The sequence below is a fragment of the Capronia epimyces genome (genome assembly GCF_000585565.1).
Source record: "Capronia epimyces CBS 606.96 chromosome Unknown aczIQ-supercont1.4, whole genome shotgun sequence".
NCBI classification, from domain to species: domain Eukaryota; kingdom Fungi; phylum Ascomycota; class Eurotiomycetes; order Chaetothyriales; family Herpotrichiellaceae; genus Capronia; species Capronia epimyces.
Window position 1 is genome coordinate 2,158,448 of NW_006912907.1, and position 24,752 is coordinate 2,183,199.

At 52.6% G+C, this 24,752-nt stretch overlaps 14 protein-coding genes across 14 annotated transcripts; 7 read left to right on the forward strand and 7 right to left on the reverse strand.

Annotated features, from left to right (window-relative positions):
- Positions 1-254: 254 nt before the first annotated feature.
- Positions 255-2,488, reverse strand: A1O3_05400 (uncharacterized protein; the record flags this gene model as incomplete). The annotated part of the gene is made up of 2 exons (XM_007735524.1): positions 255-1,689; positions 1,740-2,488. 2 exons carry the CDS (start codon positions 2,486-2,488, stop codon positions 255-257), a joined length of 2,184 nt encoding a protein of 727 aa, XP_007733714.1.
- Positions 2,489-2,667: 179 nt separating this feature from the next.
- Positions 2,668-3,033, reverse strand: A1O3_05401 (uncharacterized protein; the record flags this gene model as incomplete). Its single annotated transcript, XM_007735525.1, has 1 exon — positions 2,668-3,033. The coding sequence occupies one exon, from the start codon at positions 3,031-3,033 to the stop codon at positions 2,668-2,670; it is 366 nt and encodes a 121-aa protein (XP_007733715.1).
- A 718-nt stretch (positions 3,034-3,751) lies between these two features.
- On the reverse strand, positions 3,752-4,792 carry A1O3_05402 (uncharacterized protein; the record flags this gene model as incomplete). Its single annotated transcript, XM_007735526.1, has 3 exons — positions 3,752-3,939; positions 3,993-4,218; positions 4,280-4,792. 3 exons carry the CDS (start codon positions 4,790-4,792, stop codon positions 3,752-3,754), a joined length of 927 nt encoding a protein of 308 aa, XP_007733716.1.
- A 682-nt stretch (positions 4,793-5,474) lies between these two features.
- A1O3_05403 (uncharacterized protein) lies at positions 5,475-6,599 on the forward strand (the record flags this gene model as incomplete). The annotated part of the gene is made up of 1 exon (XM_007735527.1): positions 5,475-6,599. One exon carries the CDS (start codon positions 5,475-5,477, stop codon positions 6,597-6,599), a length of 1,125 nt encoding a protein of 374 aa, XP_007733717.1.
- Positions 6,600-7,467: 868 nt separating this feature from the next.
- Positions 7,468-7,722, forward strand: A1O3_05404 (uncharacterized protein; the record flags this gene model as incomplete). Its single annotated transcript, XM_007735528.1, has 1 exon — positions 7,468-7,722. The coding sequence occupies one exon, from the start codon at positions 7,468-7,470 to the stop codon at positions 7,720-7,722; it is 255 nt and encodes an 84-aa protein (XP_007733718.1).
- A 2,394-nt stretch (positions 7,723-10,116) lies between these two features.
- On the forward strand, positions 10,117-11,776 carry A1O3_05405 (uncharacterized protein; the record flags this gene model as incomplete). The annotated part of the gene is made up of 2 exons (XM_007735529.1): positions 10,117-10,951; positions 11,040-11,776. The coding sequence occupies 2 exons, from the start codon at positions 10,117-10,119 to the stop codon at positions 11,774-11,776; spliced, it is 1,572 nt and encodes a 523-aa protein (XP_007733719.1).
- A 605-nt stretch (positions 11,777-12,381) lies between these two features.
- On the forward strand, positions 12,382-13,239 carry A1O3_05406 (uncharacterized protein; the record flags this gene model as incomplete). Its single annotated transcript, XM_007735530.1, has 2 exons — positions 12,382-12,761; positions 12,810-13,239. 2 exons carry the CDS (start codon positions 12,382-12,384, stop codon positions 13,237-13,239), a joined length of 810 nt encoding a protein of 269 aa, XP_007733720.1.
- Positions 13,240-13,373: 134 nt separating this feature from the next.
- Positions 13,374-13,724, reverse strand: A1O3_05407 (uncharacterized protein; the record flags this gene model as incomplete). Its single annotated transcript, XM_007735531.1, has 1 exon — positions 13,374-13,724. One exon carries the CDS (start codon positions 13,722-13,724, stop codon positions 13,374-13,376), a length of 351 nt encoding a protein of 116 aa, XP_007733721.1.
- A 451-nt stretch (positions 13,725-14,175) lies between these two features.
- A1O3_05408 (transcription initiation factor TFIIA small subunit) lies at positions 14,176-14,679 on the forward strand (the record flags this gene model as incomplete). The annotated part of the gene is made up of 3 exons (XM_007735532.1): positions 14,176-14,222; positions 14,334-14,481; positions 14,533-14,679. The coding sequence occupies 3 exons, from the start codon at positions 14,176-14,178 to the stop codon at positions 14,677-14,679; spliced, it is 342 nt and encodes a 113-aa protein (XP_007733722.1).
- Positions 14,680-15,634: 955 nt separating this feature from the next.
- A1O3_05409 (uncharacterized protein) lies at positions 15,635-16,426 on the forward strand (the record flags this gene model as incomplete). Its single annotated transcript, XM_007735533.1, has 1 exon — positions 15,635-16,426. One exon carries the CDS (start codon positions 15,635-15,637, stop codon positions 16,424-16,426), a length of 792 nt encoding a protein of 263 aa, XP_007733723.1.
- Positions 16,427-16,631: 205 nt separating this feature from the next.
- A1O3_05410 (uncharacterized protein) lies at positions 16,632-16,974 on the reverse strand (the record flags this gene model as incomplete). Its single annotated transcript, XM_007735534.1, has 3 exons — positions 16,632-16,719; positions 16,780-16,835; positions 16,885-16,974. The coding sequence occupies 3 exons, from the start codon at positions 16,972-16,974 to the stop codon at positions 16,632-16,634; spliced, it is 234 nt and encodes a 77-aa protein (XP_007733724.1).
- Positions 16,975-18,351: 1,377 nt separating this feature from the next.
- Positions 18,352-19,303, reverse strand: A1O3_05411 (uncharacterized protein; the record flags this gene model as incomplete). The annotated part of the gene is made up of 2 exons (XM_007735535.1): positions 18,352-19,136; positions 19,234-19,303. 2 exons carry the CDS (start codon positions 19,301-19,303, stop codon positions 18,352-18,354), a joined length of 855 nt encoding a protein of 284 aa, XP_007733725.1.
- Positions 19,304-20,834: 1,531 nt separating this feature from the next.
- Positions 20,835-21,933, reverse strand: A1O3_05413 (uncharacterized protein; the record flags this gene model as incomplete). The annotated part of the gene is made up of 2 exons (XM_007735536.1): positions 20,835-20,981; positions 21,094-21,933. 2 exons carry the CDS (start codon positions 21,931-21,933, stop codon positions 20,835-20,837), a joined length of 987 nt encoding a protein of 328 aa, XP_007733726.1.
- Positions 21,934-22,870: 937 nt separating this feature from the next.
- A1O3_05414 (uncharacterized protein) lies at positions 22,871-24,735 on the forward strand (the record flags this gene model as incomplete). The annotated part of the gene is made up of 4 exons (XM_007735537.1): positions 22,871-22,906; positions 23,005-23,398; positions 23,453-23,547; positions 23,665-24,735. The coding sequence occupies 4 exons, from the start codon at positions 22,871-22,873 to the stop codon at positions 24,733-24,735; spliced, it is 1,596 nt and encodes a 531-aa protein (XP_007733727.1).
- Between the last annotated feature and the right edge of the window lie 17 nt (positions 24,736-24,752).

Below are 24,752 nucleotides of genomic sequence, written 5' to 3' on the forward strand. Positions count from 1 at the left end.
ACAGAGCACTCCAGATGACAGAGCACTCCAGATGACAGAGCACTCCAGATGACAGAGCACTCCAGATGACAGAGCACTCCAGATCACAGAGCACTCCAGATCACAGAGCACAGCACCAGTTCACATCATGGCAGTCACCTGAATTCAGCCTTGCGCTCGCCTTCAAGGCTGCAGCCCTCCCATCCCGGCCCGGCCCTTGCTTTCCATACCTTCTCTTCATCGCCCTTTGGTTCTGCGCACAGAGGTCAATCGAGTCACTCTGTGAGATCATCTCCGCTGGGAGCTGTTTCAGCACCGTTCTCGATCAGGAGGCGAACTACCCCCTCGTAGCCGAACCGGGATGTAATTGATAGTGGTGTCTCGCAAAATTCATCAGTCGAGTTGACCTTAGCACCGTTCTCGATCAGGAGGCGAGCTACCCCCTCGTGGCCATTCTCGGAAGCTGAGAATAGTGGCGTCTTTCCACGATTTGTCGAGTCGACCTTAGCACCGTTCTCGATCAGGAGGCGAACTATACCCATATGGCGTTCCTGGGACGCAATTGATAGTGGTGTGTCTTCAGCATTATTCATCGGGTTGACCTCAGCACCGTTCTCGATCAGGATGCGTACTATCCTCTCGTAGCCGAACTGGGATGCCATGAACAGTGGTGTCTCGTTAAAGTTATTGGTCGAAATCACTATCGCACCGTTCTTAATTAGTAGGCGAACTATACCCTCGTGGCCGTTCTCGGATGCAATCATTAGTGGTGTCATTCCACGATAATTGGCCGAGTTGACCTTAGTACCGTTCTCGATTAGGAGTCGAGCAACTTCCTCGTGACCTCTTCTCGTAGTAAATGACAGCGTCGTTTCGTCGTACGAGGTCATACTGTCTGGATCACACCCATCCTTAAGTAGCATACCGACAACGTCTGCTAGTCCGAACCATGCCCCGAGATGCACCAGCTGTATCCGTCTGAGCCTCCTAAGCCCCGGTCTGGGGCGACCCATCAGCATCCCATGCTCAAAATCTCCGAACAGAGCCTGGCTGCAAGCTTCCAGTTTGAGTTCACTTCTAAGGAAATGCACCTTTCGCCACCGGTCGTTATCGCCTGATTCGCGAAAGTGATGTCTCCAATTCTGCACCGCATAGTCGTACAATGGGTAGGATCGTAGTCGTGCCAGAAATTCTGTGTATTCTTTGCATGGCCCAGACTCAAATTCCTCGAATGATAAATAGGTGGTGCAGATATCCACAATATCGGCCTGTGCCTGGGGAAACCATTCGTTCTGCGTCCGTTCGAAGAACTCTTGTGTCGTGTAATGGACCAGCCGGATGATCTTGTTCTCATCATCAACCGTAACCAACCCCGCACAGACTGAGATGATGTCTTCGATCGCAGAGAGATTCGTGTCGTCAAATTCTGACTCGCCCACCTCGACAGCCAATGCGTGTTGAACTTCCACCGTGGTCAACGGCCGCTTGGCACAAGTAATCCATGAGAGAGCCTGCTTAGCCAGGGTGTTGGAATCCGGAACCTGGCATTGGATCCTCTCCATGGCTTCGCGATACGCCTCGTCGTAAGCTTTGAGATTTGCTCGGTCGTCCGCTTTGGATCCCTTCCGTAACCTTCCCAATGACTCTCTGATGGCTTTAGGCGACCGCTTACCGATCAAGGAATCGAGATAGAGTTGTGCCAGAAGAAACCTAATCGTGTAAGCCACTGCAGTTGCTGCTATAACATACAAGATACCTACATTCCGCCTGCTGCTTGGACGATTGCCGTTTTGATTTCCTTCTGCAAGTCTGCGTTAGTAGATATAAATGATGGCAGCTTCCACATGTGTCCATCAAGATATCTAAGCAGATCTTCGGGGCTTGCACGAATCTCCAATTTAGTGCACCTGCCATCGAATTTTTTCTCAATCTCGGGAATGGGCCTGGAAGTGAAGAAGAGTTTGACTGCGGTCATGGCTTGTAGTTTGAATAACTCGGTCAAAAGCTGTGTCCGCCATCCATCGGCGTCGTGAAGTTCATCCAAAGCATCGACAACAATGAAGCTTTTGGAATGGTCATGGACGATCAATTCCAGGGTTTTCGAGATTTCGTCAATCGTAGGCTGTGTTCTTCTCGGTTGATGCCTGGCATAAAGCTGTTCTAGGCATTGTGGTGCTGATGGCCGTCCCCGGATCAACTGTTGGAGTAGAGTGGTAAGAAGATCGACAGGTTTATGCTGTACTCGAAAGTTACAGAAGATGTAGGCAATTCCAACGTTGTCGTGTCGGAAGGTCGTGGAGAGCGAGTCGACAACAATTGCGGCGGAGATTGTTTTGCCTGCTCCCGGGATGCCGGGACAGAATAAAGTCTGTATGTTTTGATCGACCCAATCCTGGAAAGGGGTTGAGTCTAACAGCCATTGCGCCGTGCCTTCTTGTCGTCTGCTAAGTAGGTCGCTTTGCTGGGGAGCATAGTCAACGGGCGTGAGCCGTACGAGCCAACTTAGCATCTCCTTTTCGGCTCCAATCTGCTGCCACTGCTGGTGTTCCTTTCTTAACTCTCTGACTGCTGTATACGTTGCTGCTCCCACAGAAGCGGCGTCGATCGACAGTAAATGGTTTAGTTCTCCACACCAGCGGGAGAGGTTCTCAACTGACTCTCGCGTACGCTTGGCCAGGAAGGCTCCTTTTAGCCGCTCCCAACCAACTCTGTGTCCGTTCGCCCTCTTTCCAGCTCAATGAGCAGTCCCCGGAGTTCCTTCTCACATGTTTGTAGTAGGAGGGTTGTATTGGCCACGGGAGACACCCCGGGTCGAAGCTGAGAGACGAGAACCGATGACCTCGTCTGAAAGGCCTCTGTAAATTCGGGACTGAGGATAAGGTTGTTGATTGCTGATAAAATGGTGTGCAGGGTTTTGAGCTCGGCCATGAAGGCCTTGACCTCGCGCGGTGCATCTTTCCAGTCCAATCCAAACTGCACCACCACCTGTGTCACTTGGATCGCTAGGCCGATGATACCGACGATGCCGGAACCGATGCTCAAGGGATCCGCCATGTTCGATGATATACCCGGCACCCTGAGACATTATTAGCTATTCTAGCACTAATGGGCACAGATCTCACTAGTCAGCGGTCAGTTTGGAATGCTCAGCGATAGCTGGGCCGTCACGCTCGAAGTTGACGGTGGCCAAAGTAACAAGCCAGGTGAAGAGTATAATTGCATCGAATAGCACGGGCTCCATGTCCGGCTGCTGGTGGTTGGATAAGTTGGAAAGCACGTTGCTGCCTTCAGCCTCACCGTGAGACTTCGTTGTGACGGGATGCGCTGGCAAGGCAGAATTTGGGGTCTAGCCACATCGGCTTGCGCAAGCTACTAAGCGACCAAATGGCAAATCCTGAGGTTCTCTACTGCGAGTCGGCAGTAACCATGGTCAAGCCACTGGCCTTAGAGATAGTAGCCATCTAGTTTGGCATCCAGCCTTAGGCCATTTCGAAAGAGCGGCCAGAGTAGATCACTGCGGGGTTGCGCAGAATTGAACAACTGTACGGAGTATGTAGGTCACCGTTGCTAGTAGTCATCCATTCGTGATCCTTTCTCGCAGAGGCAGTTAACTATCTAGGTGATGTAGCCTTTGTACGACATCTAAAGAGTGGTAGGGGATAGGTAACAGTTCTCGTCGAGAAGATCACTTGACATTCGAATTTATATCCGCACTTCCAGTGAATTCATTTCAGTACTGAATGCTCACTCACATCCATCGGCCAGCGCTAGTTCAGGCGAGATTGCCCAGACGCAGACCGGTGACTCCAATCTTCAAGAATGCCGAATCACTGTCGATCCTCTCGCGCACCTCTCCTGTTTTGAGATCCTCCACGTCCCATGAGGACCAGACGAACCTGCCATGCAAGAAGCGCGCCTCGGGAGAGGCAGCCCACACAGCAAAGTGTCCGGAAAGAGCGACTACAACAATATCAGTTCAGTGCCTGTGCATTGCGAGGTGGGAAAGGACTCACCGTCCGTAAACGGAAGCATACCCTTCGTTATTTCTACGGGCCATTCATCGCTCCAGACGAGGCCGGGATGGAAGCTGACGACCTGTACCTTCTCTGGCGGGGTTTCCTGTGCCACCAACTGCGCCACCAGAGTCCCTGAGTTCTTGGTCAGGCCGTATGCGAGCCGTCCCTGCATAACCTTGGACTGGAAAAGGTGGACGAAATTTGAAGAGACGTTGATGAAAGCCTGTCTGCGTTAACACGGGCTGCATCCAAGGTAGGCCGCATTCCAGCCAGCTGTCACATACCTTTGCCCTGTCTGCTCCCTGCTTGTAGAACTTCTCTGCCAGGAACAGCGGCGCCTTGACATTGGTCTCGAACAGTGACCATACATGCTCCGCCCCGAGCTCCAACAACTCCGCGACGTTGGCAAATTTGGCTGCGTTGGAAACTAGCACATCCACCACCACATCCTTCTCCTTGAACCCGTCCCAGAGTGCCTCGATACTCTTGACATCACTCACGTCGCAGGTCTGCGCGACGACGTTCGTGCTCAAGCCGGCCTGCTTGACGGCGGCTGTGAGCTCCTCAGATGCCTGTGCCAGCTTATCGGCCCGACGGCCGACGATGATGACCGTCGAAGCGGAGGCTTGCACGAAGGCATGAGCGATGGCGAGGCCGATCCCTGTCGCGCCGCCGGTGATGAGAACGGTCCTGCCGGTCTGGGAGAGGGAGGGAAGGGTAGGTGAGATGGCCGGGTAAGGGGTGGTGTGAGTGGTCTTGGTGACGTTTGTCTGGTACAGCTCTTGGAGGACGTCCATTTTGTCTGGCTTATGTTTAGCTACACGTCGGGTTCACTGATTGTGTCTAGTATTCTATGCAAGGAAACAGCAAGCTCAAGGCGCAACCTTCGCGATCTTTATACTCTCCTCGGGGACATTATCAAGAGTCAACGCGGCCCCTCCTGCCCAACATCATCCATGTTTTGCCTCGCGTGGTGGAAATGCAACCGCTCAGTCAAGTACTGCGTGATGGTTTGGGCCTGCGCACTGCGCAGGCGATCGCCGAGTTGAGCAGATCTTCCGCAGCGGATCCACGCTGGATCCCGCGCGGCGGACGAGCGCTGACCGGATCAGGTATGGCCTTCCGCCCCAGTGAAAAGATCACTCCCGCAGGATCTGTCCAGGGCTCCAAGGCTGACCAATTCCCCAAGGCCTCCGCCACCCACCACCCGTCACCCGCGATCTCATGTTCATCGCCAACTACATACAGAATACGGAGCTACTGTACTGTTGTTCTAGTCTACACCGTGCGGGAGAGTGCGATAGAAACACACTACACGCTCCTTTGAGAATGGCCCACACACCTTTCCTCGATAGGAAGGCTTGCAGTGTATGTGCTAGGGCTAAGCGTAGGTGCGGAAAGGAAAGCCCTCGCTGCAGCCGATGTGAAGAGAAGGACCTGAACTGTAACTATCCAGCCAGGCGCTCATCCACCTTTGTCATGTTCCAACCGGAGGGATCAGCCTCCACGCCTCAATCACATTCCACTTTCTACGAGACAGCTATTTTCGCTGACGCCGAGCCATCGACCCAGGCCAGCCTTTCTGAACTCGATCAAACAGTTGATACCGTTGCACCCATTACATCTCCGCGCGAACCCACTGTTAACCCAAGTGATATTTGGTTTCTATCACCGGAAACCTGGACACTCGACCACATGACTCATCTCGACGTCTCCCAGATCCCCAGCTCCATGTTGAAGCGATATCCTACCATGATTCGTCGATGGTTGTCCCAATGGGCGAGTGAGGGTGCCAATCCTTTCATTCATCGGCAGCTCTACCGGCATCGGTTCCCGCGTTGCATACAAGACGCTTGTACCGCGCTGTCGTACTTCGACTCGAAAACGACGGCAAACGAGGAGACAGCCTATCGAATCCTGCAGGACAGGGCGGAGCAGCTGCTCCGAGACAACGTGCTGGATGATAGTCCGGCACTAGGCGTTAAGACACTCGACACGTTCGACCATCTCGCGCGCGTTCAGGCGCTCATAGTGTATCAGACATTGGGCCTCTTCGACAGCGACGTTGGACTCCGGTACGCCGCGGAACAGCGCATCCCACTCCTCTTCACATGGGCCGATAAGATGCTTGAGAGCGCTTCGCAGAGTGCCAGTTTAGCCGCCTTCCACCGCCAGATGACTACTGCCCCAGAGGATAGCCTGACAATGAATAACACCCCCATTGCGTACAATCCACTTCCCCACGCAGTCGGTGAGGAGGCTCTGTGGCACGCCTGGATCCTCGCCGAGTCCGTCCGGCGCACGTGGAGCATCGTGTCCGGCATCCAGACTGTCTTCCTCACGCTGCAACGCGGGTGGGCGGCGTGTCTGGGCGGAATGATGCTCACAACGCGGCAGGGGGTTTGGGACACCAACTCGGCGTATAAATGGGCGAAATTATGCTCTGAAGTCAATGTTGGGTTGATGCACCGGCAGGAGACGGAGAGGCTGCTTGTGGATGCGAAGGCTAATGATGTCGATTCCTTCGGCAAGGTGATCATGGAGGCTACATTTGGAAGTGAGAGGATCGAGCGCTGGATTATGAAGAGCAAAGATCGGCCGTGAGGGGATTGGACCTTCTTGATCTATCTTGCTCCCCCAGGTGGCCCCTGAGGTTAGAGGGTAAGGAGCGTACATTAGGTCTATATCGCAACTGCCTGCCCACAAGACTACGGATACAATCAATCTCTAAGAAGGTCACACTTATAGAGAGAGCACTTGTTACGGAAGGCACCATTCAAAGCGCTGAAAGGCACCTACCACAATCTATAGAGCCAGATCCGCTCGGAGACGAGTCCCTCCAGGTTCGCACCCAAGGGTGCTGCGTCGATAGGATTAGGGAAACCTCCAGCTCTACCGTACAATACCCTCCTTCCTTAAAATCCGCAGCAACAGTTTTCATCAGCTCTTACTCCTCAGCTCTCACTTTGCTCGACTTATCTTCACCTTTGAATTATTCCTCCTTCACGGATGACTTTGCTTTTCCCAACGACACGGGCTTATTCGACGAATGGCACGACTAGGACGCGCGCCGAATCCCCCCCCCCTCCCCGGCCGATCAAACTCGCTTTTCAGTTGCAACATTACCTTTTGAAACAAGCCTCCTTTCGCAAGCTAACTCTGGACAGATCAGAATCCACCTTCCGCGGATCCTTATATTGCTGACGGATATCCTCTGTCGGGAGCAAGAGCCAGGCATTTGGAAGAGGAAGCATCACCACAATACCCCGAGTTGTGGGCGATTGACGTTTCAGAAGTATACAAAGCTTGGAAAGGGCTTGAAAAGGGCCCCCACAGCCCTGAACCATTTCCTTTCGCCCCCGAGTCCATCGGGGGCTACGGTTCCTTATGTCAAAGCCAACAGAAGGTCACACTCACAGAGTACCCTCCCATATGTTGAAGTCAACAGCGTTGGTGGATTTTTGACGCGGAAATGCCGCCTACGCCGGGCAGCCCGAGTCGTGGTCTCACCTGGCGGACCAACCGGAATGCCTACCATCTCGCCGAACGCTCCGCCCTTGACAAAGTCTTTGCCACCGGCGAGGCCGTCGCCGAAGCCAAGTTGGCCCTCACCCGTGCCCGCGAGGCCGTTGCTGTCGCCGAGGAGGCCGTCATACGGGCGGTAATCCGCCATAACGCGGAGAGGGTGGCAGATCCCGTCGTCCTCTCGTCCCGTTGCCGGTCCTGAACAAGTCGCCGCTCCTGAAACAACTAAACCTTTCAATGTTGAAGTTTGTCATGTGAATAACTTGGTCTTGAAGTTCGATGAATAGTAAGTGAGCGTTCGGTCGCGTGGGTCTTGCTAACAGCGTGCTTTCTGCAGCCTCGACATTCTCAAAGCAAACGCTCAGAGACCAACCCAGGCAGTAGCTACACCTCTGAAGACACAGTCGCTGCAGACTCCTGTAGAAATTTGTTGCCGATGTATCAGGTCGCTCATGCAATCTCCGCAGATCTCTTTTCTGACAACGGTTGGTAACCTGAAGGCCATACAGCGCGGCCTGGGTGGTTGGAGCGGTGGAAGTAACGAGTCTGTAAGTAACTTACATTTCTTTGCATCTTATTTTCCTTGCACAGCACAGCACAGCACAGGTATTCTTATGGGCGGCGAAGTCGGACTCTCAAGCCTCCCCGTGGCGACCGCCTGGTTAACACCAGCCGCAAATTTGCGGAGAGAGACGCACCTCAGTATTCCACTTTCCTGTACCTAGGTAGCAGATAGGCAGATAGACCAATGATGAAATGAAAGGTTCAACCTCCAGCAGGTCGGCACTCGTGTAGATTGATAGCAGAAACTATGGCGAAGAACAGTGGGAGTTTAGGTCAGGCAAGCACTTCTTTTAAAAGGCCAAGTGCTTAATTGCTGTCTTGGAGGATGGGTTGACTTCCCACCACATAGTTCAGCGTGGGGTCTAATTACTCTAAGCCCTGGTAGCTTCTAGGTATGGTTTGTTAAGTATTAAAATACCGTCGCTTTAAGTGCGAGAGGGAAGGTAAGTGGTTATAAAAGCCGGCACGGCTGGGGTAAGTTGCAGTTGAGCTCGTAGCAGGGAAGTAGGTAGGAAGTAATTACTCGCCGATGCGCCTTCGCATGTTGCTTGGTCTTTTGCCACTTGACGGAGTACAGAGTACGGATACACTTACTCCATTTCCTCTCTACAACTTGCTTTAGTTTAGATACACACCCATGGAATATATCAATTCTGAAGGGAAAGAAAAAGGAACAACAAGTGGAAAAGTAGAAGCCGGAGTCATCAGCTTACGACTGAGCCCCGCTGCGAAAACCATTCAAGGACGTCAAACAATCATTACAAGGGTACCATACGGAGTACAAAGTAGAAGAGATAGACGTTTCGTTGAGTAGCTTGAACTAGAGGTGGTTGGGGCGCAAGTAAGAAGACAAAGAACCTCGACCGAGAGACGACCGAGCGTTGCTTCGAGAACTATCTAATTCAAGGACGTCAAACAATTATTACAAGGGTACCATACAAAGCAAGGTGCGCCATGTCACGTCCTTTCCGCGAGATCTTCTCTCTAACTACTTGTTTGCCAGGCGGGCGCCATTGCCGGACTGACGGTCGACTTCTCTCTGTACCCGCTCGATACAATCAATACGGCGCCTATAGTCGAACCTACTTAATAGTACAACAGTTATTACAAGGGTACCATACAAAGCAAGGTGGCTGGGGCGCAAGCAAGAAGGTAAATACTTGTTTTTATTTTCTATATACCCACTAAACTACAGGTGATTAGTTGATACATAGCGGAAGAGATAATGGCCTAACCAGGCACCTCAGACAGGGATCGAACCTATTCATCGCTCTCCCTTCGGTGTTGTTTAGGTATATGCAGAAATCCTGGGTCGATCCCCCTAAGAACATAACCATTTGACTCGGACCAACTCAAGGACCACAGGCAACTGTTGGAGCATCTCTTCGGACACAACAGCCTGTTCCTCTTCGCCCCTCAGTGGTGCCAGACACTTTGGGCCTTCGAGGACTTTAAGCCTAACCGGGTCTTCCCCCCACAGGGCAAGGAAGTGGTCAGTGCTGTGTGCGCGGCTTGCGTACCTCTTATCAAGGCAGAGGACTCTGTCAGTGAGTATCCTCCGCCACACGGACTCAATAAAATACCCTCTCGCTGCCAGGGGTTTCCAATAATAGGCGGGCGCAAGCAAGAAGACGAAGCGATCGAGAGACGACCGAGCCCTGCTTCGAAAGCCATCCAAGCCATCCAAGCCGTCTAAGAACGTCAAAGACTGGTACGACCAATCATTACAAGGGTACCATACAGAGGTCTCGTCGAGGCCCTTGAACTATGGGTGTTTGGGGCGCAAGCAAGAAGACGAAGAACCTCGATCGAGAGGGGGGGATTTCTGCTATACGATCGAGAGGGGGGGATTTCTGCTATAAAATCTCCCGTCAGCCACTCAACCTTCGCACCGAATTTCATTCCTTTTCGCAACAATCGCCCACGCTCCCCTCTTGTATTTTCCGACCCATATTCCTCCATCGCCTCATGACCGAAGTTTCACCAGTCACGGTTTATCAGCTATATTTTCAAGATCCCTTGGCAAATAGCAATGTCTTCAGGATGGGCTAGCCTGCCTCCAGAAATCCGGATTCTTATTCTACGAGTCCTGATACAAGACGGTTGCAAACTGAGTCGCTTGGCCACCGTGTCTCGAGAGTGGCAAACAGAGCTTGAGAAATATAACTTCGCCCGAATCAAAGGGACACCATCTCGTCTCGTCGATTTTGGTTCGATGATTCATCGCAATCGGGCTCTCGTCAACTATATCTGGTTCTGCTTGGAAGTTGATGGCTATGATTGCACCACATGTGCCCCTGGCCTCCATGGAAGGCTCCCAGACGAGGAGTACGAAGCGGCAATCATTATTCAGGATGCAGATGGCTGTCCGATCCCCACGGCATTCCAGAATCTGTTCTCGGTTCTAAGCACATGGGGCCTTAACGGCGACTTGGTACTCGATATTAGTATCTACTCGCCTAGTGACTCCAAACATTGGTTCCCATATCTGACCTTTATGCCCGATATCGCTTCAGATATGCTGGGTGGTGGTATAGAGCAGACAATATCAAACAAAGACTACAATGATCCTCAACACGGCTGGGTTGCTGGTTTTCGACACTCCGCTCCGCCTCGTACGGCTATTTACAAAGTTTTTCATGGCGTTATGGAGGAGGGACCGTTTGCTACTGATGAATTAGAGCTCCAATGGTGGGATCAGCTTCCATCAATCCCGGCGGTAACCAGTCTACTTCTCCGGCAACAGAACCGCCGGAGATGGAAGCCGCACTCGCTTGCACATATGTTCGCCCGTTTCCCCAGACTCCAGGAAGTCCACTACGAGCCCTGGAGGGAATGGGGCCTGATGCAGAGGGGTACAGATATAAGTAAGTATTATTGCATACCTGTCCAATTTATCACTCGCTCTCATTTATATTGGTACTCCATTGCTAATGATCCGCATCCGTTATACAGGTTTCCACTATCTTTTCAAGTATATCCCACGATTCAACAGGAATCTCAAGAGACTTGTGGTTTTCGAGAACTTCAATCAACAGTATCCACCGATCATGCAGCGATTCCAGTTCGGAGAAGACATAGCCGAATGTGACAGCCTTCGCAGCCCAGCCCCAGCTGTAAGTCATATGATCGCACTCGCCAGCCTCAAGCTTGAGCATCTCGCAGCATCCTTCATCGTAGATGCTAGCGATTTCTTTAAGATCGAACCCTCTTGGGAGTGGTCAAATCTAAGCTCGATCGTGCTTACTTCAAATTTACTTGCGCCCGAACATCCGATTGAGATCGGAGATATGCTTCGGGCAGCGGCGGCAGCGGCTACAAAGATGTCACGACTGGAAACCATGGAGATCTGGAACGGAAGACAGGGGTTGGCGGCACTCTTCAAGTATCAGGTGTTCCACGATAGACACGAAGCTACAATCACTTGGAGAGGTACATGGCAATTGACCATGGAACCATCTATCCTCCAGGCTTGGGAAGCCGTCATACATCAGCATGACTGTTGCAGACTCGATTCTGTTCAGGAACAGCTGGATGTAGCTGTTATCAAGTCTCACGGTGATGCAATTCACCATCTAATGCTGTCAAGCCCGGTCATTCGGCCTATCTCGTTACAGCAAATTCAGAGGGAACAGAAATTTCTAGAGGGCGTGCCGACCTTACCTTCAAGAAGAAGTCTTGCTGGAGGTTGACCCAGATAGCCAATCACTATCAATACCTAGGGACTCTACTGGGCTAAGCAAGGTGTAAGGTATACTCCGTATATTGCACCCTTGGCGTCATGGCGCGAAGGATTTCAGCTTAGGGTGGGTGCCAGAATCGATAGCGGCTTATCCAACTACTATTCTAACAGGATTAGGGAGACCTTCAGCTCTACGGCCTCTCTCGTTATATAAATTCTATGTCTAGAGATAGTAGCCTTATAAGCCGGCTATCTATTTTGGCACCTAGCCTTACGCCTGGCCCGTGCCGCTTTTTTATTCACTTACCTCTCCTCTCGTACTTAAAGCGGCGGCACTTTAAACCCCTACTGTACATTATAGTAGTAGTGGTAGGTTAGGTACGCCAAGCCAGTGGTTGTAATGCCGCCTGCCAGTGTAATAACACATCCATTGGTGATGAGGCATACACCCTCCATACCTCCATACTACATGTGTTCATCCGACAAGACAAGACTTTGACGCTTGAGACACCAGTTCCAGTTCAACATATTTTGTCCATGCCTGTGCTCGACTTCGACTTTGACTGATTCACTTTGGGACGGTTCACCGGTCTCCAGTACTAAGACGCCCTCGCTATGGAACCCGGAAAGCCCCTCCCCGTCTACGAGAAGGCATCCTCATACCGGCATGTCGAGTATGGCAGAAAACGACCCGACCCCGAGTCGCGACCTCAAAGGAACTACTTGGTGACACGCGTCTTACCCGCCGTCCTCACATTACTGGCGACGCTATGGTTGTTTCGCGCCACGTTTGTCTGCCACCACCACTATAACCCTGGCTTGTCGCCGCATCGGACGGCCGAGCTCGACGAGCTAGGAGATAGAGATACAGTGCCGCTGGAGATCCATATCATGTCCAAATGCCCCGACGCACGAGACTGTCTGCGTGAATTGGTCGTGCCAACGATGGAACAAGTCAGCGATAAAGTCAACTTTACAATGTCATTTCTTGGAAGGTGAGAATTCAACTACGACTGATTCCTGCCCTCGCTGACACTCTTTAGTATTGATCCTCATTCCGATGCGGTGACCTGTTTACACGGCCCCGGCGAATGCCTCGGTAACGTCATCCTCCTCTGCGCTGCGACAATATCCACCGATGTCAAGGTCTGGCTGGGGTTTGCCAATTGCATGATCTCCGATTACCAGGATATCCCCAAGCGAGATTTGGTCGAGGACTGCGCCCTGGAACATGGCGTTGACTTTCAAAAGCTCAATTCTTGCATCAGTGAGGAAGGAGAGGGTGTCGGCTTGCTACGAGAGAGCATTCTGAGGAGCCAGGAGAACAACGTCACAAAGAGCTGCACAGTGCGACTGGCTGGCAAGATAAGATGTATACGCGACGGCGGCAAATGGTATGACTGTCCAGGAGGCAGTTCGGTGCAGGAGCTGGTGCATGACATCAATGATCTGTACGACAAGGAGAGTGTCTGAGTCGTATGCCCCTTATGTTGATCAACTTGGGAGTGGTCCACCTTGTTTTCAAGCGCATGATACCCCTGAATGGCATCTTGGTTATCCCATAACTCTGTTCGTCCGTGGTGTCCGTGATCTGGTTGTCCCTTGTCTCAGATGTACCTGAACATGTTCTCTCGAACACCTCTTTTCATAGAGACAGCTTTTCCATCTTCCAGTTCGAGTCCAGCCTCTCCGCCATCACCAGCCAGATTTTCCATGGCTTTGCGCATCTCTTCATCTGCCTCTGCCATGCTCTTGTACGCTTTCTTGAGTTTCTCCAGTCGATCTTGCTTTGCTGCCGACTCAGACGTGGAGGCAGATTTATTGTCGGAAGGAGTTTGGGAGGTCGTGGTGGAAGCGCATCGTTGGCATCGTTGTAGTCTCGAAGTAAACGTCAAAGAGACGGCTGAATACTGGCGAAGTACTGCGGTGCGGGATACAGTCAGAGGTATACTGCTCATGGCGTTGTTCAGTAGTGAGGTGAACAAAATGACTTGTCAAGTAAGCAGCTTGTAGGGTGCCCACAATGATACCTGGTAGGTACTTTCTTAGTATTGAGCATCCATAAAGTCGAGACAGTGATGTCGTGGTGCGGAGTTTGGAGTTCATTTGCTGTTGGTGCTATGAAGTAATGGTGCACCCAGGGATCGCAGGGCCACCCAATCGGACAACGCCTAAGGAAGCCCTGCCGGACATGAGGCTCCAGCCAATGTCAAGGCACCTAATTGGATGGTTCGGCATTCACAGGCTGTACTCCGTACGCCGCACCTCACTAACGTCCTTACCCAACGCCCTCCTGACACCAACTTCATCTCCTTCACAACCCCGTCCCTCCCTATCGCTTCAGCTAGTCCTGACATCCGGCGCATCTCCCGGGTCCAAGTCATCAGCGGCTGATCAAGGGTGGACAAGATGGCGACGGCGCCTCAACAATTCTACGAACTCTACCGGGGCAGCAGGTAGGTTATCCTGTGAGATTCTGTGACTGTTGGAGCGCCTAGTCTTACTCCGTACCAAATTCTTGGTGTTGTCGTGGCCGTGGCCTGTTTAAATGTTGACGCCTCTTGCAGTATCGGCGAAGCGCTCATCGACACTATCGACGATCTGATCAACGATGGTCGGATCGAACCGCAGTTGGCGATGAAGATTTTGAGCAACTTCGATCGCGCTATAGCTGAGACACTGGCAGAGAAGGTCAAATCAAGACTTACTTTCAAGGTCAGTCTCGGAAGTTCTGCACTGCAGTCTGGTAGCTGACACCAGCGACAGGGCCATCTGGAGACCTACCGTTTTTGCGATGATGTGTGGACATTCCTCGTCAAGGATGTGAGATTCAAGAGCGATGGTGGTCAAGAGTTCCATGCAGACAAGGTCAAGATTGTCAGTTGCAACTCCAAGAAGCCGGGCGAGGTATAGTGGCCTCAGCGCAGGTAGCTAGAGAAGCTTTACTGGGACAGCAGAGAGTTGGACACGGCAGAGAGTTCCGTCTACGAGTACGATCCAACTCTCTAATCGGCCATTCTGGGATTATTTCAAGGCTATGGAGTACGGGACAACGGAAGGGCGGCTTGCACATGGAAATGCAGTTATGAAAAAGAATCGCAAAATGATACCCCTGGCTGGCAGGCTGCGAAAGACCATGAAGACAGATTTTTACTACAGAAACCATAGAGCTCAAAGTTATGCTCCTAATCGTGCCTTTCACGTCGTCTGAATTTCTCTATCCTGCTGAATGCATCGTTTGACGTCTTCAGACAGTCTATAATGTGCTTGGAAATGGCCGAAGTAGCGGGGTACCTATGTACTCAGCCTCGGAAGTTTCTTGGTCAAACTTGAGGCAGCACCTTGTGCCTTTGTTCCTGAATTCCTTTAACCAGACATACTAGCATTGCGCTCTGCAGATACCCACCTACTGCCTTGCACTTTGATTTCTCCAGGCAGACATGCATGAAGTGAATACTGAAGCACAGTACCCACGTCGCGCTGATCCCCCTTGAGCTTCTAACGTAGCGATCCCTTCAACAAAACACGATGGCTCGCCGTTTGCCCTGGGCCGTCGACAAGGCGCCCCCAGCGAAGAGGCAACGAGTGGCTCAGACACCACGGCCGAAGCCTGAGAGAGCCTCATCCCTAGATATGGAGGAGCCAACGGTCGGGGAAGAAGACGCCCTGCTCCCCGGGCGTCAGCCACAAATCACCCCGAAGAGAGGCACTGGGCGTGAGTTACAATGGAGCAGACAACAAGAAGGCTGAAACTGACACAATGTAGCGAAATCGCCTTCTTCCTCTCCACTCCGACCGCCACCCTTATCTTTCGAGTGAGTGGTACGCGGCCACCACAGTGAATCGTGCTGACGGACGCGGCAGGTCCATGCGAGAGGGGTACGATGGCGACGACATATACATCATGGTGGAAGACGAGTTTCAAACCATTGCTCAAACTTATACCGCCCATCTACATCATGCCGAGTACAAGAGACTAGTCAAGCAAGCACGTGAAGCGGCGCCAAAAGCTCTACCCGAACCAACCTCGCCTATGTCGAAGGAGGCAAAGAATCGACTCCAGAAGCTGGCGTTGCAGAAGAGGCAAAAGGAGACACTGCAGCAGGTAATGGGGCCGACATCTACAGAGGCAGAGGAGGAAGAGGTAGAGGAAGAAGAAGACAAAGTGATCGATTTGTGGTCTGGCACACGTCTTGCTCCGCTCATGGCAAGCGGTGGCCTGCAGAAGACTTCCTTGATTGGCCTGGAGAGGATGTCGAGCAAGACCAAGGCCGGGATGGGCTTTACCAGGATCCAAAGTGGCGGTCATTCTATCAAGGATGAGGCAGACGAGGACGAGGGGGATCAGACCAGAAATGGGAGTGAGAGCAAGACTGGCCATGCTCAGTCGACTTCTCACGTCCTGAGCAGTGAAACCTCTGGAAGTGCACGTAGCCTGGCTATTCACCGAAGAACTGGGGAGTCTTCCAAAGAGCATCCTTCAGCCTCTTCGTCCGGACAGGACGGCGAACCCGTTCTCTCTGAGAATGGGAGGGACGAGTTTAGGCCACGCAGGCTGCGGCCGACAACACGACCAAACCAGAATGGATTCTTGAAGCGCAAGTCGGTGGAGCAAGACAAGCAGTCACGGCTGGAAGAAGTGCCGATGTTCATAATCTGATACTCTGATTCCGCTCCTAGGCATTCGTGCCTTCGTCCTATCCACAGTGTGCCCCTTGTTCGATGCCATGCAGCAGCAGATACTTCTCCAAAGCAAGCGACGAATAGGCAAATCTCAAGCGTATGTGTCAATATCCATTATTCAGCCCCCCTTCCTTCATTCATGGCGAGTAGCACTGAACCAATCCTTAGGCACTTTTGTCTCTTCAAGCAGGGCGGCTCAAACGCTGCATTTGGGCTGCTCGGTGCATTGCTTGGGCATCCTCTCGAGCCCGCTCGATGAGGATGGCGTTTCTGCACGGTCATGTATCAGCCTGGGTTGTCTCATCAGAAGCAGGAATTCACCATCCATACCCATCGACGTCAGTACCGAGAGTGATGTCCTCGCGGCGAAAGTTGGTCGGTGGTCCCTAGAGGCAAAATCAGATTTGTCTTTGGTGATGTCTGGCAGCAACATACAATGACGATCTTTCTCTCCTGCGGCACTTCCGAGCAGGTTCGATGTAGCTTTTCCTTGAGCCATCTCCGTCCGGAGCGAAACTTCTTCATTGTCACGGCCTTGAGATCGTGCAAAGAGACCATGGACGAATACAGGCGCAGGTTCTGGCTCGGGTGCATTGGTGGATTTTTAGTGGGAAGATGTCATCGATGGTATGTGCAAGTCTGTTTCAACAAGATATACAGTGGCAGGAAAAAGAAGCGTGATGGAGAAGGGCAGTCGTTTGCCGAGAAGATCAGTAATGAGTGTTTGAGTCGACGAAAGCTGCAAATGAGTGACAAACGAGTTCGAGAGTTAGACCACACGAGACGACGAGTGTCGGCCGTGATGGTGACGAGTATTCCAGGAATGAGGTTCATGCCATGGTCAGAGATGGCGATGGAGGGCACTCTGAAAGCAAGGCAGCATGAAGGTTGGCGGAGCCCTTCAATGTCAAGTTGAAGTTCATTGTCCCGCCACGAGACAAGAGCATGCCCATGTCTAGCACCTCTGTCGCAGTTTTATCTGTCTACGCCAAACACTCCGAGATTGTCACCTCTGGTCGGTGGATCGAGATCGCCCTATCTATAGGACCGGCAGATGCTCCCATCCCTCACACAACAAGCGACGCAGGAATGTGAAGCCACCGGGGTTCATGGCAGGGTTGACAACAAGACTGGTCAATGAGCAACCTGCGGCCACCTGAAACTTGGACCTTGACACCCATGCATGCCGGGCATTGCTTCGCCTCACAAGGCCGGACGCATGTGTGTGTGTGTGTGTGTGTGTGTGTGTGTGTGTCCCCATTCCTCGGGTTGATCCGCTGAGGCCGCGGCCGGCGTTTTTTTGCTCGAGGGTGGCCCAAAGCATTGTCCTACTGTACGAGTACGAGTCGACAGGTACACATACAGCGCAGAGGGTGGGCCACGCTGGCTGGCATTCAACAATGGTCAAGTCTGCATATCCCGTTTGTCACGTTGCACGACAGGCGGGGAGCTCCAATGTCCTGCGTCCTTCGAGAAGATTAACCACGGAAACGGACCCGTGGCTAGGTAACCCGGGCCCCCTTGCTTTGCAATCCTGCCGCACGGAAGAGGGAAGAGGGACGGTTGGCCCCCCAGCCGGATGGAGGGTCCATGCAGAAACAAGGCATTTTGTCGCAGATATCAAGGGAGAACCAAGGGATGATACTAGTCATGATTGGACATAAGGCATAGTCTATCGCCATTTCTCCGTTCAGCGATTGCAGCTTTCATCATCAACTGGAGCTCTAGGTGCCGGGCCTACCAAACATTCATTCTTGACATAAAAAAACCCGCAAGGGCAATGGCAATGAATGAGACACGTGGAATCCAACCATCAAGCCGGCTCGTCCAACCACACGGCGCAACTTCAACGTCACAAAACCCAGATCCAGCCCTGTCAAGCGGGAGACGATCTCCAGTCCATCAGTCCTGGGACTGGTCGACAGTCGCGTCGGCCGCGTACTTTGCATTCGCCTCTCTGGTGTCCTTGACATACTCCAAGACGTGGGCGGGGACGTCCTTGACCCTGTTTTCCTTGTGCGGAACAGGCTCGCCGAGATGCTCATAGACCGGCACGACGCCGGTCCAGACGGTGTCGCGGAGGTCGTCACGCACCAAATCCTTCTGTTCGTCGCGCGGGCCGCCGACGCGGATCTTGCCACTGCCCCCGACGACGGAGACGCGCAGGATCGAGGTGCTCTGCATCTCGGCGTTGTCGGGCGGCAGTCGCGTGAACCGCCAGCGGTCCCGCACCACCGAATTGGTCACTTGCTCCATGGCCCACAGCTTCTCGGCCACGTCGGTCACAATGGTCGCGTACCCGTACACCACGGCCGAGCGGTAGTTGATGTCGTGTGTGTTGGGCGTCAGAGTGAGGATGAGCCCGTCGATCTTGGTCGCTGAGATGGTCACTGGCAGACCTGTCGGTGTGGGTGTGGGTGTGGGTGGTGTGGAGGCGGCGTCGGCGTTGGCGTTGGCGTTGGCGTTGGCATCCCGCGAAAGGTTCATCAGCCGACTGCTCACGTAGCCGTGCAGATAGATGTCGAGCGGTTCGCCCAGTGAGGCTGATGGATGTTCATAGCTGGCCGCCACGCCGACCATCGGCAGCGTCACGGGGAACGGGTTGTTTGGGTCGGGCGTGTTGAACGAGACGTGCACGACGCTGCTGGTGTTGATGATGCTGTGGATCTGTTCTAGGTCATATGTGGCTATGGGAGCCGTCAGCTTTAGTACAGCAGACCTGCGACGTGAGAACTGATATGGTATTGAACATGGGACATGGACTGGTACTTGGGAAGTACCCACCTCGCTGGTTATACCGGTTGACCTTGTTGATCGCGGTCTTGGGGTACTCGAGGGTCCTACCACGGCCCATGGTTGCGAGTCCCAACGGTCGAGATTTGAAATCGTGCTGGACGAGTCGATGGTGCGGTTCGCGTCCCTTGGCCAGAAGTCTCAGCCTCAGGCTGTCCAGACTATGATTGGCGGACTCGGCGAGGTCGTGCTAGTGGTTGTTCAGCAGTAGAAATCCTATTGTAGATGAAGGTGGAAGACCCAAGGAAGAGGACTAGGTAGACACTAATAAATGAAGACGTCAACCCAAGTTTGCTATAGTAAAAGCTCTCAGAGAGTGTGGACAGTCCAAAAAGGGGACCCTGTCTACTATCTATATCTCCATCAACACCAATCCCTATCTCCATCTTAGTACCTACCACATATGCCCATCTATCTTCCTGATCACGTCGCGCCAGGAGGCAGATAACGCGGGCGGAGCTGGGCGCACCACATGTTAGTGGTAGTGAGTGGCCTGCGCCCAATGACACCGCCGAGAAAGTCGGTTAATCAGTCGAGTGGCTTAGGCTCGCGGTTGATTGCCTTATTGCTGCAACCCGACGCAGGTGTCCGCCGTCCGAAGTATGGGAGTGGGAGGATGGAGTATGTGATTGTGCACTATACGGCAGGAGTCGAGGTGGGTTGTCGACGATGCGGTCGAGTAGTGTGGACTGGTGCTGCTTCAGGCATGTCCAGCCGGGACGGGGACCAGGACCGGAACCAGGACAAGAAGCGAGGACAAGAACGCCTTGCACTGCCAGTGTGCTGTGCGGGATATCGATTAGTAGGGCGCTGCGAGCCTAAACCCCTCGTAAGCGACTAATAGGTGATCAAGTCGACCGCACATGCAATTTGAAAGATTGATGGGCCATCGATGCTCTAGCATGCCATACTAGGTGCCATATAAGGTACACACTGGCAGCACATGCTGTACCGTACGGGGGAGAACCACTCTAAGGCGGAGCATTCAGATCCCTGCGGTTGACAAATTAATCCCAATGCTCCGCGCGAGTGCCAATATATATACCTAGCTATCCACCAGCCGCACATTAATTCAGGATTCATATTTTCATTCTCCACAATCCCTTCCGCAATCGACCATAGGATCTGGAAAACAGGGCTTCCCGTTCGCTCAGCCGTACTTAAGCCAGATGCCGGTCAGTTAGTACTGAAGTGGGTGACCATTTGGGAATCCTGACTGTCGATTGTTTTTGCATTTTTGTATTGACCGTTGATTGTTTTTTTCGTTTTTGTATTGACTGTCGATTGTTTTTGCATTTTTGGTGGAATTGGGTGGAATGGAATGAACCCGACCGATAATTAACGTCTTTTACCAACCACCCTCCGGATCTCTCTTAGCTAGGCACAATCAAACAACGCATTTGCAGTTCGCTTCCTGCAACTGAGATTCGTTTTTAAGATCCAGATTCGCGTTCTCACAGATCTCGGCCTGATGGTATCCATGTTTGGTCTCTGTACGGCGTTGTCCCCAATTCGTACCCAAGTGCTGCGGGCAGGTGCCAGTGCTGTCCGTTATGGACCCCGAGCGGTCTGAATCGGCCATGCTATGCTGGTCAGAAGGGTGGTGCTGGGGCAGGCCGTGGAAATTCATATGACGTCGAATTTCTTCTTTCTTTTTCAATCCATTCCTCGAGCTGCTGTCTGTCGTGCTCGCCCACATCGCTAACGGCGAGCAACTTTTGCCATTCCGTCGGAAGGCCCTGGATAAGGATGACACGCGTCAGCTTCTTGAATCAATAACACTATGTACATTCGGTACATTTTGTACATGGAACGGGCCCAAGGGGGGGGTTGGTATATTTCTGCACTCACTGAATATTGGCCGGTGTCGTCGTCATAGACGACGTGTTGCATATGGTGGGCATTCATAGGAGCGGATATCCGGACATTCCTTCCTGCAAAGGGCCATTTTGCCGCTGTCGCCGAAGCCGAATCAAGATGAAAACCGGCCGGCGTAGTAGAAGAGGCCGAGCCAGGTTGATTTCGTGCTCTCCTCATCAACGATCGCATCGTACTCTTGTATGCTTTGGCCTGAAGGATCTCGGCATCGAAGATAAAGTTCATGGAGAACTTGGAGGTGGCGGTGGTCGTCTTGGTTCGTCGGGTAACAAACGACGCAGAATCACACAGGACAATCAACGAAGAAGAATCATCCTTGATCTGGTCAAAGACCTTACGTGACTGTCGCTCATGCAAAACCCTGTGCTGCTCCATCGGGGTTCGGCACTGGAAGGTAGTGATGAGCAGATTGAGAGCATTGATCTGTCGATCGAGTCGAGTGAGACATTGTTCAATGCCCTTGCTTTCGAGGATCAGATTGACCTTGCTGTTGAAAGTGGGCTCGTCATCATCGCCGTATTGGATTCTGCTGATCTGCTCGTCCAGCAGGCGGATCAGAAGGTTGCAACAGTTGATGGCGACGCCGAGATCTAACGTGAGCTGGTAATGTTGTTCGTCTTGATTCAGGGATTCCTCGATCAAGCTGTGGATCTGACCGAGCGCCGCTCGGACTGTGACCAACTGGGACGAGAGAAATTCCACGGTGCTGCTGGCCGCCTTCATCCGCTGGCGCAATTCCACCAGGGACGATATGCATCGCGTCGCCACGTCAATGACGCCGAGCACGGTGCCAACTAGCCCGATCACTTCCATCGCTGTTGTATAGTAAATATAAGAGAACACATGCGGTCATGCAATCTCTGTATGTGGATTCGACGCATGAACAGCCGGTGTCATACAGTATGTCGCCGCGGTGAGGCTGAAGAACTCGGCAGAAGCTGAGGTGATGGAGATAAGACCTTCTGGCTTGGATTGCTTAGCCACAGCTCAGCCTTAGGCCTAGTGTAACCGAACGTGCGACACTGCCCCCAGGCCGAAGCGCTTGCTGCTCACTTACTAGGACACCCCTGTCCCCTAACTGTCGAATCGCGTTGCATCCTTTCGAGGGTGCCGCCAGGTACGGAGTAGTAGATCTGCCACATCAGATTCACATGAATACAGATACAGAGAAGTTCGATTCGTACGGACTGCCTGTCCAAGTAGATATCCAGAGGAGTGTGACCGGTGTGGAAGGGCAACCTTGTACGGGGTGCGAGGTAATGAAACAAAGTGACATGTACGGATACAGAGTACGGATACCTTACTACGTACCTTATCCATAGTACCTACGGAATACGGAGTACGGGGTACCTATGGTATTGGTGGAGCATGGCAGGCTGGAGAAGAAAGTATGGGCATCTCGTGGCCAAGGGACCCAGCATGATAAGGTAGCCGACCTCTATACGGATACGGATACTTCTTCCTATCTGCACCACCTTCAGTAGAAGATGGAGATGGCAGCTTCACCATCTCATGCACCTCAAGCCTACTATTGCTAGCCCCGAGGCTACTTCCTGACAATGCCTGCACACTGTCTCGACGCCTCCTTGCCTTAGCATTTCCAAGACCAGGACTATTCCCAGCCTGGAAACATCCTGTTTGCCTGCGGGAAACGTGTGGCAGTCCACCAGGGAGCCAGTACGTTATGAGTGATCGACGGTCTCGCAAAGGTGTGTGGTCTACAAGTGACTATTTGTGGCGCAAGGCATTAATGGGTCAGGCTGTCTTCAATGCCGACAACAACACCGTAAGTGCGACGAGAATCGTCCTCGCTGTGCCAGATGTGTGCGCCGTGGCATCGAGTGCACTTCCACACGCGAGCTTCGCTGGATAAGTTCCCACCAGCTGCCTAGCGACAAGCGTTCCAGATCCCAGCCTCAACGTACCACGCACTGGGAATCCTCTGGGCCGCCTCAGGATTCCAGCCCCCCTTATCGCCAAGGTGACACTTTCCGGCTGCCTGGGCCCGACTCGGTCGATGCACCATTCGAGCAACGCATAATTGACGCAGGGAAAGGGCCTCAAGTCGACTCTATTGACCTGGTATCGGTCCTTCCTACGCCGCTTTACGATGATGCAGGCGCGGAAGACGCCGGTGAAGATGGTGGCCAAGAACTTGTGCCTCACCGCCAAATAACACCGGACTCTTCCGAGCTTTGGGACTACAACTTCGGTCTGCCGGGGCCCTTTGGTCTCGATCTCTGCAAGACGCCTGGGGAACGTATTGCGTACATTTTTTGTAAGTCTTGGCCTTGCGAAATGTGCAATTTACTAACATTTACCCACCGGCAAGTTTTCCAATGTGTGTCACGAATAATCCCGGCTTCTGATGGTCCTGGAAGCGGCTACCGTGAGCTGGCAGCGCTTGCATTGACCTCTCCGGTCCTCGTAAGTTCCACCTTCCGGAAACCAGGGATACACTCTGGGACGAGATCAAATCAACGCCCAAATCATGAGCCTCGCCCATGATGGCTAGATGGGACGGCTAATCCTTCGCCTGTGCAGATGGATACTGTTCTATCCGTGTCGACGAGATATATGAGCCATCGTGGTAGAATCCCGGACTCCCTAGCCTTGTCACGCCAATCACGGGCACTGAGAACGCTACGGGAAAGTCTCGGCTCCCTTCTGGGTGACCATTCCCAATCGGATGACCTGATGTCGCTCTCAACCACGCCTTTGGCATCTGCCAAGAGGCTGGAGATACTGGCAGCGATAGCTTTGCAATTCACCATTGAGATGATGGCTGGAAGCTCAGCTACCAAGACACACCTTCGATGCGCGGTTAATCTTCTCAGGGAGTTGGGGTGGTTGAAAGAGAGACCAGACTCCTTTATCGGAAGGATGCTCGTCTTCCGCGTAGCATTTGTGGATATTGTAAGCTCTTTGCTATGGTATCAGCGGTCTCTGTTACTTCCGGACTTCTGGCTTTTCCATCCAAACGACGCTGGAGGGGATATTTCTCGTCCGTCACTTCAAGAAATGACAGGTTGTCCGCCTCAGCTCTTTTGCTTCTTGGCAGAAATCTCTCACCTGGCCTCTGATCCTGAGCGGGATCTTTACAGTCAGGACAAAATGGCAAAGGCGTACGAGATTGAGACAGCCTTGAGGATATATGGGTCGAAACAACTCGCGAACGACGTGGCCACTCTGCATCCGTCAGTATCGCATCTGGAGACCCTGAGCAAGTGCTATTACTGGACAGCCCATATCCTGTTACAACGACGCGTCTGCCTTGACGCCCGGACCTCACCTCGGGTCCAGTTCGCAGTCAACAGCCTGATTTGTCTCATGGACTCTATGCCTATCGGATGTGGTCCAGACTCTTCCTTGTCCCTTCCACTATCTGTGGCAGCTCATGAAGCAATCGACGGGCAGCAGCGCAATTGCATCATCAAGAAAGGTAGGCTTCTCGCGGCAGAGTATCCGTCAAAGACGAGAGATGTGATGAATGATTCTTTTGAAGCCATCTGGGCAGACATGGACCGTTTCCATTCGACTGGAGAAGAAACGTGGCGGCCGAACGACACGGCCGACCAAGATTTTGTACGGTCGGAAACACTATTTATAGCCTGAAGGACTTCAGTGCCTTC